Genomic DNA, 13,480 nt, shown 5'->3' with positions numbered 1-13,480 from the left:
GGGACTGACACATTCCCTGGATATCTCTGGGAGGAGCAGCAGCAGGAAAGGGCAGTCTACTGAGCTATTTTGCAATCTGCTTATCTGTGGTGTTGGGGTGACATCACAGCTCAGCAGGCACCCAACCCTCTCTAGTGCAATTTTTGATCCAATGACATCCGTGAGTTAAAATTAGAACAGTCTGGGCTGATACACTCAATCCTGTGGTCAGTCTTGAGGGTAAATGCTTGAAAACACTCTGGGCTGGAACGGGCTGAGCACCAGGTCCTATCTCATTAACATCAGGACAGGAAATTGCATCAATTCTTCCATTTTCCACTGCAGAAATCAGCCCTTGCACTAGAGGGCTGTTGACAGAGGTTAGAAATGCAGCATTGGAAAGTATGTGTGAGTATCCTGTTTGAAACCACATGTGAGTGCAGAGGCTCATGTGAATCTGCATGGAGTGGAAAATTGCTCTGCCCTCAGCCACAGGCACTTAAAAGCTTTATGGGTGCTACCCCTTGCTGGCAGGGGCTGCACACATCCACTCACCTTCCCAATAAATGCCCAATGCAAATCTGAGATTTGACCTGGCAATCTCTGTCTTCTATCAGTCTCCTTTTTCAACCCCCAGCACTCATCAATGAAATGCTGCTGCTGTCATTGACAGAGGCACCACACACCAGGTGCCTCAATTAGATTTCAGAAATAAATTCTTCCCTGTGAGGGTGGGGAGGTCCTGGCACAGGGTGCCCAGAGAAGCTGTGGCTGCCCCTGGATCCTTGGAAGTGTCCAAGGCCAGGTTGGGTGGGGTTTGGAGCAACCTGGGATAGTGGAAGCTGTCCCTGCCTATAGCCGGAAGTTGGAATGAGAATATCTTTAAGGTCCTAAGGTCCCTCCCAAGCATCCTATAATTCTGTGATTTGCTAGTTTGAGTTTTTAGTGGGTTTTTTTTCATTTTTTTTAATTCACATATTTAACTTGGAATGTTTATGACTAAAATGCCCACTGGAGAGGAGAGGCTTGTGGCAGAAACTGGGAATCAAGTGACGTGGCTTCAGCTCTCACTGCAGACACGACTCAGGGCAAAACAGAGAGTGGTGCTTCTGTTCTGCTTCACCTGGCTGCTCAGGATGGCAAAGCTGAATATCTGCATCTGTATAAGTGCAATATCTATTTATTTACCTGTCTGCTGATCCACCTGTCCGTCCATCCATCCATCCATCCATCCATCCATCCATCCATCCATCCATCCATCCATCCACGAGCAACCGTGGAGAGACAACAGCAACCCTGTAAAAAAACGCTGTGCTTTGCAAAGGTGGGTGAAAAACACCCAAGATCCCATGGGGAAGTGATGATGAAGGTGGGCTCTTCCTCTCCTCCCAGGTGGCAGAGGGCATGGCCTACATCGAGCGCATGAACTTCATCCACCGGGACCTGAGGGCTGCCAACATCCTCGTCTCGGAGACGCTCTGCTGCAAAATCGCCGATTTCGGCCTGGCCAGGCTCATTGAGAACGAGTACCTGGCACAGGAAGGTAGGTGTCTCTGGTATTTTCAGGGTCCCCTGGATGAAGGGAGGAAAGATGAATTTAACTCTGTGTTCTTAGAAGGCTAATTTATTATTTTATGATATGATATTATATTAAAGAATGCTGTACTAAACTATACTAAAGAATAGAGAAAGGATACAGACAAAAGGCTTAACAAGATACTAATGAAAAACCCGTGACTCTCCAGAGTCCTGACACAGCTGGACCAGGATTGATCATTATGTCAAAACAATCCACATTAAACTAATCAAACAATGGCCAGTTAGTAAACAATGTCCAAACCACATTCCAAAGCAGCAAAACACAGGAGAAGCGAATCAGTTAATTGTTTTCATTTTTCTCTGAGGCTTCTCAGCTTCCCAGGAGAAGAATCCTGGTGAAGGGATTTTTCAGAAAATATGACAGTGACAGTTGTCCTTCCCAGCACTGCCCTTATTTCCCACCCTCCTGCCCCCAGGAATGCCAGGATACCAGGCTGGCATCAGGCACAGGGCAGCAGAGCCCATGGCAAGAGGCAGAGAAACAGAAACACCCAAAATCCAAAAGAAACAGAAACACCCAAAATCCAAAAGATACAGAAACACCCAAAAGTCCTGGGAGAGGCAGCAGTGCTTGGGGACTATAAAACCAACTGAAAACTACAGAGGGAAATGGGGGAAAAACTCTTTTGGTTCTGTTTGGGGGAGTCCTGCTGCCCCTCCAGTTGTTTGCTGGAGAAATTTGACCTCTGCTAGTGAAGGCTGCTGCCTGTGGCCAGGTTTTTGCAGGGATTCTGTCCAGAGGGGAGGAAATAAAAGACCTGGAGCCACAATACGGATCCAGCAGCAGCTTCCAGGTGTGCCAGGCAAACCAAGACCTGACACATCAGGTCCCTTCTACAGCAGAGGGACCACATAGAAAACAATAAATCACAGAATCATTGCATTTGGAAAAGACTTCTGAGATCATGCCTGTACTGAGCTCTGACTCCGAGGTCAGGCATGAGATCAAATCATTCAGACTGCAAAGGGACTCTACAGAGCATCAGGGAAAGCAGCACAAGTGACTGAAATAAAACAATTCAGTCAGGCATAAGCAGCACTTACCAGAAGATTTTCAAATTTTGGAAATCTGTCTACCTCTAGAGTTGAGATGAGATAAAAATTCCCTTAAAATATACTCCAAGGAAAGGAAATTTAATAGGTTTTGTGGCCTTTTTTAATAAGATAATAAACATTTCTTTCAATTTTCTGTCCCCAAAATACTTTTTGATGAAAATTATACCCATTTCAACATGCAGAACTATTTCAGAGTAGTAAAAGATCCCAAATGTAATTTGGAAACTGCCATGAAGGGGAATTTTGAATTTGCTGCAAATTTTTAAGGCAGTTTTATCCTAAGAGAAGCTTTGATGAAATCAGTATAATTCTGTTAATAACAAAGGAGCTGCTTTCCCAGCAGAAAGCAGCTCCCATCAGCATTTTTCCAGCTCTGGAATAACACCTCTCCTCTATCTGCTTTGACCAATTCTCACTTCCTATATTGCATTTCCCAGCCTTGTCACTCAGAGTGTGATGTGCAACCACTGAGGTGCTTATTTCACACCCTGCAGTTGGATTTCCAGTCCTGCAAGGACGTGTATAAATAAAAATGTGGTTTCCTCTGCAGTGTAACATGATCAGTTCCCACTTATCAAGGTGGTTTTCCTGTTGGTTGTTGGTTTTTTGGGTTTTTTTTTTTAGCAAAACTGAAATTGCAACCTTTTGGTCATTGCTGTCCACAGTGGGTTAAGCAAGAACTTGGTGGACAAAATAAAAAGGGACTTATTTTTGTTTTAATAAAACTATGCAGCTTTAAGGACTGGGGAATTTACATTTGCTGTTATATTTATGCACTTTTGCTAAAACAATCTCCTTCTAATAAGTGATTTCACAGAATCACAGAGTACCAGGTTGCAAAGAGACCTCAAGGATCATCTGATACACTTTTTCTTGGCAAAAGCCAAAGAAATTTTATACAGAATAAAATCCTGCTGTTGTTAACCCATAATAAATCTGCCAAATTGGTTTTGAATTCCATCCAGCTCTGGGATGGAGCAGGTCTAGAGGAGGATATGCAGATACCTAAAGGGTGGGAGCCCCTCTCCTAGGAAGAACCACAGAATCATAACCAAGAGCCCAAAGGAACCAGGGCTCAGTTTGGGGGAATCTTTGTTCCTGTGACAGGTGAGGGAGATGCTCTAACTCCAGGAGTTATTTCCCTTTGTTTCATTTGGGACAGGTGCCAAATTTCCCATCAAATGGACAGCTCCAGAGGCCATTAACTATGGGGTTTTCACCATCAAATCTGACGTGTGGTCATTTGGGATCCTCCTGACAGAGATCATCACCTTCGGCAGGATCCCTTATCCAGGTACAGGATCCCTTCTCTGGGTGCAGGATTATTTATACAGGTACAGGATCCCTTAACCAGGTACAGGATCCCTTATCCAGGTACAGTATCCCTTTTCTGGATACAGGATTATTTATCCAGGTACAGGATCCCTTAACCAGGTACAGGATCCCTTAGCCAGGTACAGGATCCCTTATCCAGGTACAGGATCCCTTTTCTGTATATAGGATTATTTATCCAGTTACAGGATCCCTTAACCAGGTACAGGATCCCTTTTCTAGGTACAGGATCCCTTATCTGGGTACAGGATTATTTATCCAGGTACAAGTTTATTTATCCAGATACAGGATCCCTTTTCTAGGTATAGGATTATTTATCAGGGTACAGTATCCCTTATCCAGGTACAGAATCCCTTATCCAGGTACAGGATTATTTATCCAGATACAGGATCCCTTATCCAGGTATAGGATCCATTATCTAGGTATAGGATTCTTTATCCAGGTATAGGATCCTTTATCCAGGTATAGGATTCCTTACCAGGTACAGGATCCCTTATCAGGTATAGGATTTCTTACCAGGTACAGGATCCCTTATCCAGGTATAGGATTTCTTACCAGGTACAGGATACCTTATCCAGGTATAGGATTCTTTATGAGGGTACAGGATCCCTTATCCAAGTACAGGATCCTTTATCCAGGTATAGGATTCTTTATCAGGGTACAGGATCCCTTATCCAAGTACAGGATCCCTTATCCAGGTATAGCATCCCTTATCCAAGTACAGGATCCCTTATCCAGGTATAGGATTCCTTACCAGGTATAGGATCCCTTATCTAGGTATAGGATTCCTTACCAGGTACAGGATCCTTTATCTAAGTATAGGATTCCTTACCAGGTACAGGATCCCTTATCCAGGTATAGGATTCCTTACCAGGTATAGGATCCCTTATCTAGGTATAGGATTCCTTACCAGGTACAGGATCCCTTATCTAGGTATAGGATTCCTTACCAGGTACAGGATCCCTTATCTAGGTATAGGATTCCTTACCAGGTACAGGATCCCTTATCCAGGTGTAGGATTCTTTACCAGGTACAGGATCCCTTATCCAGGTATAGGATTCCTTACCAGGTACAGGATCCCTTATCCAGGTATAGGATTCCTTACCAGGTACAGGATCCCTTATCCAGGTATAGGATTTCTTACCAGGTATAGCATCCCTCATCCAGGTATAGGATTCCTTACCAGGTACAGGATCCCTTATCCAAGTACAGGATCCTTTATCCAGGTATAGAATTCCTTATCAGAGTACAGGATCCCTTCTCAGTTACAGGATTCCTTATCCAAGTGCAGGGTGCTGGGAATGCAGGATGAGTATCCAGGCACTTCCAAGCACCCAGTGCTGCTCTAGGCTTGGAGGCACTCACTGAGGTGTGCCCAGACACACCCAGCTGTCCCTTAGAATCACAGAACTGTTTCAGTTGCAAAAGGCCTCTAAACTGAATTTACCCAGCACTGCCAAGGCCACCATCCACCCATGTCCCCAAGTGCCACATTTACACATCTGGTAAATCCCTCCAGGGATGGGGACTCCATCACTGCTCTGGGCAGCTGTGCCAGGGCTGGACAACCTTTTCCATGAAGAAATTGTTTTTAATACCCAGTCAAAAAGTCCCTTGGTACAACCTGAGACCTTTTCCTCTTGTTCTCTGGGAGCACAGCCTGACCCCCCTGGCTGTCCCCTCCTGTCAGGAGTTGTGCAGAGCCACAAGGTCCCCCCTGAGCCTTCTTTTCTCCAGGCTGAGCCCCTTTCCCAGCTCCCTCAGCCTCTCCTGGTGCTCCAGCCCCTTCCCCAGCTCCGTTCCCTGTCCTGGGCACACTCCAGCCCCTCAATGTCCTTCTTGTCACAAGAGCTCCTTCAAGCTGGCTTTCCTTCCCTCAGTTATACCTGTGCAAAGCCAAACTTAGAGAGGGGGATCAGGAGGGGACAGAGGGTTGGAGGGGAAGCACAGCCCTGAGGAAGGGTTTCCAGAATTCAGGAATTCCAGATTCAGGAACCACCACAGCCCCTCCAGCCCTGCCTGGGTGTGAACTTCGGGAAGCACTGACCTTCCCCCACCCTGGCTGCTGAATAACTCCTGCTGGGCTGTGTTTCCCCCCAGGAATGACCAACCCGGAGGTGATTCGCAACCTGGAGCGGGGTTACCGCATGCCCTGCCCGGAGTCGTGTCCCGGGGAGCTTTACAGCATCATCCTCAAGTGCTGGCGCAGCAACCCCGAGGAGCGCCCCACCTTTGAGTACCTGCAGTCCGTGCTCGAGGACTTCTACACCTCCACGGAGAAGCAGTACGAGCCCGAGCCGCAGCAGTGAGCCACCGCCCCGCCAGCCCCTGGGGACAGCGCTGCAGGACAGCCACCACCCGCCGGTGGCTCGGTGCCCGCCTTTCCCTTCCTCCCGTCCGCCCGTGGAGATGGGGAATGAGGAGAGACACGAGGGAGGAGGATGCTGCCGGCTCTGTGGCTGTCGCAAAGACTGAAGAGGTGGCTGAGAGGTGGCACAGCTCCTCGGAGGGCTGTGCCCATCTGGCAGGCATCACCTCTGGCGCGAAGGACAGAAAACTCCTTCGTGACCCACCAGGATAGAGAAAAGCCCCTCAGCCGCGCAACTGCAGCTCCAGGAAGAGGGGTCCGTGGCTAGGGTGGTGGTGTGGGGGTGAAAAATCACTGCCTCACTCTGCTGGCGATGTTGCACCCCCTCCGTGCCGCGGGCAGGGCTGGCAGCGTGTCCTGTCCGCACCTCCTTGGGCCACACCAGCTCTGGAGCGTTTCTGCCGGGTGATGCCCCCTCTCTGCCTCAAATCAGTAATAAAAAACTGGATACGAGGATTTCCCGCTTCTTTATTGAGGCGTCAGGGTGTGAGCGAGCCCCTGGAGGAGAAGGGAGAGGCCGGGGGGGCTCCCCGGGCAGAGCGGGGTGATGCTGGGGTGGTACCCGGAGAGGGAATGGAGGGATGCCCGAGGAGCAGGAGAGATGTTCGTGGTGTGGCCACGAGATGTCCCTCCTTCCCAGCGAATCTGGGTGGCTCTTTGGAAGTAAAAACTCACGTAAAAAAACCACTTCAGAAATCAAACCCTTCCTCGCTTCGCTGAGCCTTTGCTGCACAAGCTCCCGGTGCAACAGCACGGCAGGTGCCGCTCTGCACCCATCCCGGGAGGGTTCAAATGCCATTTCCCTGGTCTCTGGTGAATCTCCAACCCGGGGGAATGCCCAGAAGAGGCTTCAGGCTCGTCTCCAGTCAGGAGTTTCACTGGGCTGAGGAGTGGAGGTCAAAGACAAAGGGCACAGATGGCACATGGGAGGAGTGTGAGCTCCACAGGAGTGAGCTCCAGGCTGGGGCGCGGGGGAACGCTCCAGAACCATCTCCCCAGGGTGTCTCATCTGCTGCTCTCTCCTCCATGAAGTAGATTTTGAGTCCAGCTGTAGAGGGTGCATTTCACAGTGGAAGAGGGATGCTATGGGAAAGGAACAGCAGAGATGGAAAGAGAAATCTCCAATAGAAATTAAAATATTCAAATGGGGCTTGTAAGAAAGATAGGGACAGACTTTTTATCAGGATCTGTTGTGATGGAACAAGAGGTGATTTTTTAAAGCTAAAATAGGGTAGATTTAGACCAGATATAAGGAACATGGTTTTTTAGAATGAGGGTGGTGAGGCCCTGGCTCAGGGTGCCCAGAGAAGCTGTGGCTGCCCCTGGATCCCTGGAAGTGTCCAAGGCCAGGCTGGACATTGGGGCTTGGAGCAACCTGGGATAATGGGAGGTGTCTCTGCCCATGGCAGGGGGCTTAGAATGAGATGATCCTTAAGATCCCTTCCAACCTAAACCATTCCATGATTCTATGTCATGTGTATCAGAAAAAGCACCCAACCAAGCCCAAGCCATGACACAGAATTACCTGTTCATGCCACTGCTGCACAAGGGCCTGGGAGAAAAAGGTGTTGTCCCCCTGAGGGGGAAAGGAGGATTTAATAACAATAAATGACCTCCCAAACTGAGAAAGAAGGGAACTGGCTGAGATGACCCAGTCTCAGAAATGTTAGGTCTAGTGCAGAAACCCTAAAGTTTCTGGGATTTTTCCATAGGGATGATGGATGGAGGTCTATGGGAGACCTGCATCCCTCTAGAACTGCTCTGGAGCTGGGTGGGAAACCTTGGGCTGTGGAAAAGATCTCCATCCTCCCAACCTGAACCTTGTGAACTCAAGGCTAGTAAGTCCTAGAAACAATTTAAGATTAATCAGGGTCGGTCCAGTTCCTTGTGGTTCCCAAGGGACAAGTCACGTGTGCTATAATTACACAAATCCCTTTTTAAACCACAGGGGGGGAAAAGCCATTTATTCAATAACTTCACTGGAGTTGAAGGAAAAATCTTTCCCCTTGTTTGAACTCCAGCTTGGTCTCTATCAGATACCAGGAGCTCCATGCAGAACCAGCAGATTCCTGTTAATGAGATGATAGTCAGGAAATAAATACAGATGAAAGCTGTTTGATTCCTTGGGTGTTAATATTTTATTGAAGTGAATGCTGTGGACTATTTGTGCTGGAGCAAAGCAGGAAGAAGGGCTGCAGGGTGTCTGCTGAGCACTTGTACATTGCATTATCGCCCAAGGCCAAAGTGTCAAGTGTTGTGGCTCAAATTAGAAAGGAAATGGATATTTTTATGGCCAGTTGCAGCACGTGGCCAAGCCCAGGGTGAACATAACAAGAGGCTGTGGGCTGAGCTTCCTCTGCACTGGACACCACGGTCCTTTTTGTTCTTGCTGAACAATCACCTTAAATTTGTTCCCTGGGGCAGACCTGGCTCCATGAAGCCACTGGAAACTCTTCCCTTGCTTTGGGGAGCAGGCTGGGGCTGTGCCACCAAGCTGAGCCTCTCCAGGGGATGGAGGGAGAGCATGAGCTCCGTGAGCAGCCAGGGTTTTACAAAGCATCCACTGTTTTATAAAACACCCACCAAAACCACTGGGAAATGGCCCCTGCAGCTCTTCCACCACAGCTGGAGAGAAAAGGACCTGTTCCCTAGAGCATGGACATCAGGGGGTGCAGCCACAATCCCAGGTGAGGAGTGGGGTGCTGCATCTGTGACCTCCAGCCCAGGATGTCTCCAATGCCATCAGAAAGCTCTGGAAAAACCCTTTCATCCCCATACCAACCTGGCAGCCTAAGACGTGCCTCTTCACATGGGTGAGCTCCAGCCAGAGGCTCACAGGGGAGTCTCAGAGCAGGAGAAAGGTGATAAAAGTGATCCAGGCTCTCAAATTCAACCTGCCCAAGAAGAATTTGTTGGGCTGTGCAAAGGTATTTCACAAGATATGAGTCAATTCCTGCCACAGACAGAGCATGAACCCCTGAATGGCCCAGACAAGGATTAAAAAGATTATCAAGTGATGTGTATCCTGCATAATATCCAAGATCATCCTTTCATTGCTTTCCTGGGTGCCACTGGAATGGTCTTTCCAATTCTCACACTGAAAGATTCAGTCCTCCACTGTTGGTCTTTGCTTTCCCAGGCAGCCTTGGTCCTGTTGCTGCATCCCCTTCTTCTGTCTGAAATTTCATCTCTGTGGGTAAGGTCTGGTCTTGTGCTGAGTTCCTTGTCATTAACACCCTGTTTACAAGTGGTTTGAGGCTTTGGAGAGAAGGTTTTTGTGGTATTTCTCAGCTCTCCCCCTTGCAGATGTAGAAATAGCCCGTGGCTGCAATGTAAAACCTTCCCTGGGCAATGGCTGTGCACTGTGACACCTTGGCAAAGCGGGGAGTGCATCTGGAAACTCAGAGCCAGGGCCAGCCCGGGAGATTGGCATGGAAAAATCAGCACGTGCCGAGGGGAGAGAGGAGGGAGAGCAAAGGAAAACCACTGAGAGGGCAGGGCTGTGGGGAGCTGCAGCACTGGGTGGTTTTTCTGCTGTCTGTATGAAAGGTGTGAGCTCCAGCTTTTCTCAGAACCTGGGCACTCCCAGCAGTGTGGATTTTCTCACATCTAATGAAAGATCCAGCCCAGCAAACACTCCATCTGCAGCTGGAGCCTGGAGCTGTGAGATGGGCTTGGTCAGCTGGGGTAAAACAAGAGCAAAGCAGCATCAAAGTCATGTCACAGAGCCATGGAATCACAGAATGCTTTGGGATAGAAGGAACCTGAAAGTTAATCTTCATCCAACCCCCTGCCATGGGCAGAGACACCTTCCACTATCCCAGGGTGCTCCAAGCCCTGTCCAACCTGGCCTTGGACACTTCCAGGGATCCAGGGGCAGCCACAACTTCTTCACAGACAAGAATTTCTTCCTAATACCTAACTCAAATCTATCCTACTTCAGCCTAAAGTCCCACATCCTGGGAAATGGGATTTTATTTCAATGCCATCCCATGCTGGGCTCTTGTTTGGAGCAGGACAGCACTGGCTGTTCATACATGCACACTGCCACATTCCAGGAGCTCAGGATCTCTCCCAAGGGGATTAAGGGAGGATCCAAGTGTCTCCACCTGCTCTGTGCAGAGCAGGCTGCCTGGAGCTTGCCTTGCTGGCACTGCAAATTGAGGCTGCCAGGGAAGGGAGGTGGAGAGGAGCCCTCACCTTGCTCTGTTTTACCTCCACCCACACACAGCGGGGTAAATATTGCCTGGCAAACACTGCAGAGCAAACAAGGGCATCAATGCCCTGCCAGGCTGGGCTCTGGGCTCTGAGCTGCTCCACCAAAGGGAACAAGGATCACTTTTTCCAGGAGGGCCCCCTCCCTGGCCAGGCTGCCCAGTAGCCCAGTGCCAAGGGAGAATTCACCGAGCTTGCTTCTCTGAGGAGTCTTGGTTCAGAGCATCCCCAAGGGTGGTGACACTCCAGGCTGGCTCTGAAAAGCATCTGTGGCCATCCCTGAGCACCCCTAACCAAGGAGAAGCTGTGTCTGTGTGTCACAGCCAGGCTGTGAGGGTGGCAGAGAGCACAGATGTGTTCCTGGTGGGAAGCAGAGACAGAACCTGCAACAAATCAGCCCAAGGAGAGTCCTCTCCATCCCCACTGGCTGCCCAGGGCAACATTCCACCTCTGCCAGCAGCCAGGAAAACCCTCCAGGGATAACAGGGCTCAAGGGAAGCATTTTCCTTGGTCACTCAGATGCCCCAAAGAGGTTTGTGTTGGGCTGCAGGCAGAGGGCTGGGGCTCTCTCTGGAGGATTGCTCATCCCTCAGGGGGCTGAGCCAGGTGTTACAACACCATCCTTGGTTTGGAAAGTCTCTAAATCACTGATTTCCTTACTCTGCTCTGCCAGGGCTCAGTCTGCACCCTTCCCCATGACATTTGTGGTTGCCCACCACTGCAGACAGGCTGTGACCTGCCGTGGGTTCTCCTTTCCTAGGCTGCTTTCACACTTCCTTTCTCCAGGGTTTTCTCCTCCCTTAATCTGTCCAAGGTCACTCCCAGCTAAAATTAGCAGTTTATCCAGTGTTGGAGAGAAGGGAAGGCCAGCTGCTCTGGTCTGCTCATGATCCTGGGAGCTGGCAACAGGAGATCCAGCTCTGACTCCCCTTGGAGATGAGGATGGCCTTGCCATCCTCGGGGTTACAAGGAAAGGATTTGTAGCCAGCTTGCTCTCTCTCCTTAAATCTGAGCTACAGGTCTCTGCCAGCAAAGCAGGAGGGAAGGAACATCTCCCAGGAGCCACCAATCCCTGCCACCATCCTCAAAATGCCAGATGTCACCCTGATTGTACCAGAGCCAGACATCATTGTCTCTGTGAGAGATTCCCCAGGGATCTCTGCAGGAGATTCCCCTCAGCCTTTCAAGTGTATATTTAACTCATCCTCACCTGAACCTTCTTTCTGACCTGATCTTTCCCCCTTTCTTTCAAGGGTAGGCTGAAGCCACAGGGTGGAGACAGTGGAAAGGCAGCTGTGGCAGGGTGGTGGGAGTTTTCTGTGGTCATCCCACTGCCCTGGGCTGGGGCTGCTCAGGGTCATGATCAGAAATGGGAGTTTAAACCACATTGATGTCTGGGAGTCAGGACACTGCTGGAAATGAGGGAACTGCCTGCCCAGGGCAGTGGCTGAATTACCATCCCTGGAGGGATGCAAAGATATGTGGATGTGGCACTTGGGGACATGGGTGAGTGGTGGCCTTGGCAGTGCTGAGGGATGGTTGGACTTGATGATCTCAGAGGGCTTTTCCAGCCTAAATGATTCCATAACCACAGGGAGCCTCCAAGCCACAGGGATAAGCCTTGACTGGGGACTGTACTCTGGCTAGCAGGGGGATCTTCAGCTGCTCTGAACAGGTAAATGTGAGAGGCTTTATCCCTGGTTTCTTATCTGGATCAAACCTCCAGAACAACTGGTCTGTCCCATCCAGGTGATCAGAAATTAATATCACACCTTGCCTCTCCCATCTGCATCTGACCAACTTTCATAAAATCACCAATTGGTTTGGGTTGGAAAACATCCTAAAGGTCAGCCAGTCCCTGGACAGGGCCACCTTCACTAGACTTAGTCATCTTCAAACAAAGATCTCAGGGGCCTTCCTTCCAAACACTGCCAGGGCTGCTCTGGCTGGTGTTGACCTTTCAGTACCTTAAACTTTGGCACCTACTCAGTACAGCTGTGGTTGTGAACAAAAAAATCACCAGTTCCTACCCCTGGTCCTGAGGCCAGTTTGGTCTTCTCTGGCTATGTCCATGCTATTAAACTCTCTCAACCTCCAAAACAGTGTGGACAGATCCAAAATATATTCTGGGAGTTGTTCTTGATGCGTGCTGTCTCCAGATTGATGCCCAGGGATTGTTTGGATTTTTAATAGTTTCTGGGAGGAACAGGTTGAGTTTGCCAGTGCAGATGTTCAGATTCCTGGCTGGGTTGAATTTAATACCCCAGACACAACCAATAAACACAAATTTGCCTGAAATCACCAGTGCTGGTTTTCATCTGGTGGTCAGAGCCACCTCTCTCCATGGGCCAGCACCACAGAGGACGTCAATCAGCCCAACTGGTCAGACTGGAAAAAGTCACCTCTGCCATCCATGGGCTGGAAAATGTTTATCCCAGGTGTTTAGATGCTCCTGTAGGTTCCCAGCCCTGTCTCTACATGGGCCTGGAGCCCTCTGTATCTCCAGATCTCCTCCCCTTGGGCTGTGCAGCATCTCCCCACAGCTCCCCTGGCACCGTAGGTGGTCCTCCAGCCCCACCGCACGGTCGCTTCCCCCTGATAACTCCAGGGTCTCCAGGGTCACCCCAAGGGCAGCAGGGGGACATGTATCAACCAGCCCCGACACGCTGCACTCCAGGAGTAGCTGTGTTTAGAGCCAGGGACTCTCTGATCTTCAATAACCTGGCAGCAGCTTGTAAACAGTGCGTTTGACGTGATAGCATCCTCTGTGAGCAATTTACACCCTTCCCCCCCCCAGCCCCCTGCCCTCTTCTCACTCCCACTTTGGCTCCCAAATTGCTGGGAGAGGCTCAGCCTGTGGCTGAGTGTTGGATGCAGTGAGCTGGGGAGCAGGGGTGGGAGCACTGGTCTGTGTGTGTGTGTGCTCTGCGT

At 49.8% G+C, this 13,480-nt stretch overlaps 1 protein-coding gene across 1 annotated transcript in view; it reads left to right on the top strand.

The window, feature by feature from the left end:
• Positions 1-6,790, top strand: part of BLK (BLK proto-oncogene, Src family tyrosine kinase) — a 44,128-nt gene extending 37,338 nt beyond the window's left edge. The window contains exons 11-13 of the mRNA XM_059843104.1: positions 1,372-1,522; positions 3,797-3,928; positions 6,067-6,790. Coding sequence (XP_059699087.1) covers positions 1,372-1,522; positions 3,797-3,928; positions 6,067-6,275 — 492 coding nt within the window. The 3' untranslated portion in view covers positions 6,276-6,790. The remainder of the gene's footprint in view (positions 1-1,371; positions 1,523-3,796; positions 3,929-6,066) is intronic.
• Positions 6,791-13,480: the final 6,690 nt, after the last annotated feature.

The sequence above is a fragment of the Haemorhous mexicanus genome, chromosome 3 (genome assembly GCF_027477595.1).
Source record: "Haemorhous mexicanus isolate bHaeMex1 chromosome 3, bHaeMex1.pri, whole genome shotgun sequence".
Lineage (NCBI taxonomy): Eukaryota > Metazoa > Chordata > Aves > Passeriformes > Fringillidae > Haemorhous > Haemorhous mexicanus.
The sequence above is the reverse complement of the archived record's forward strand: the minus strand, read 5'-3'. Positions and strand labels throughout refer to the sequence as shown.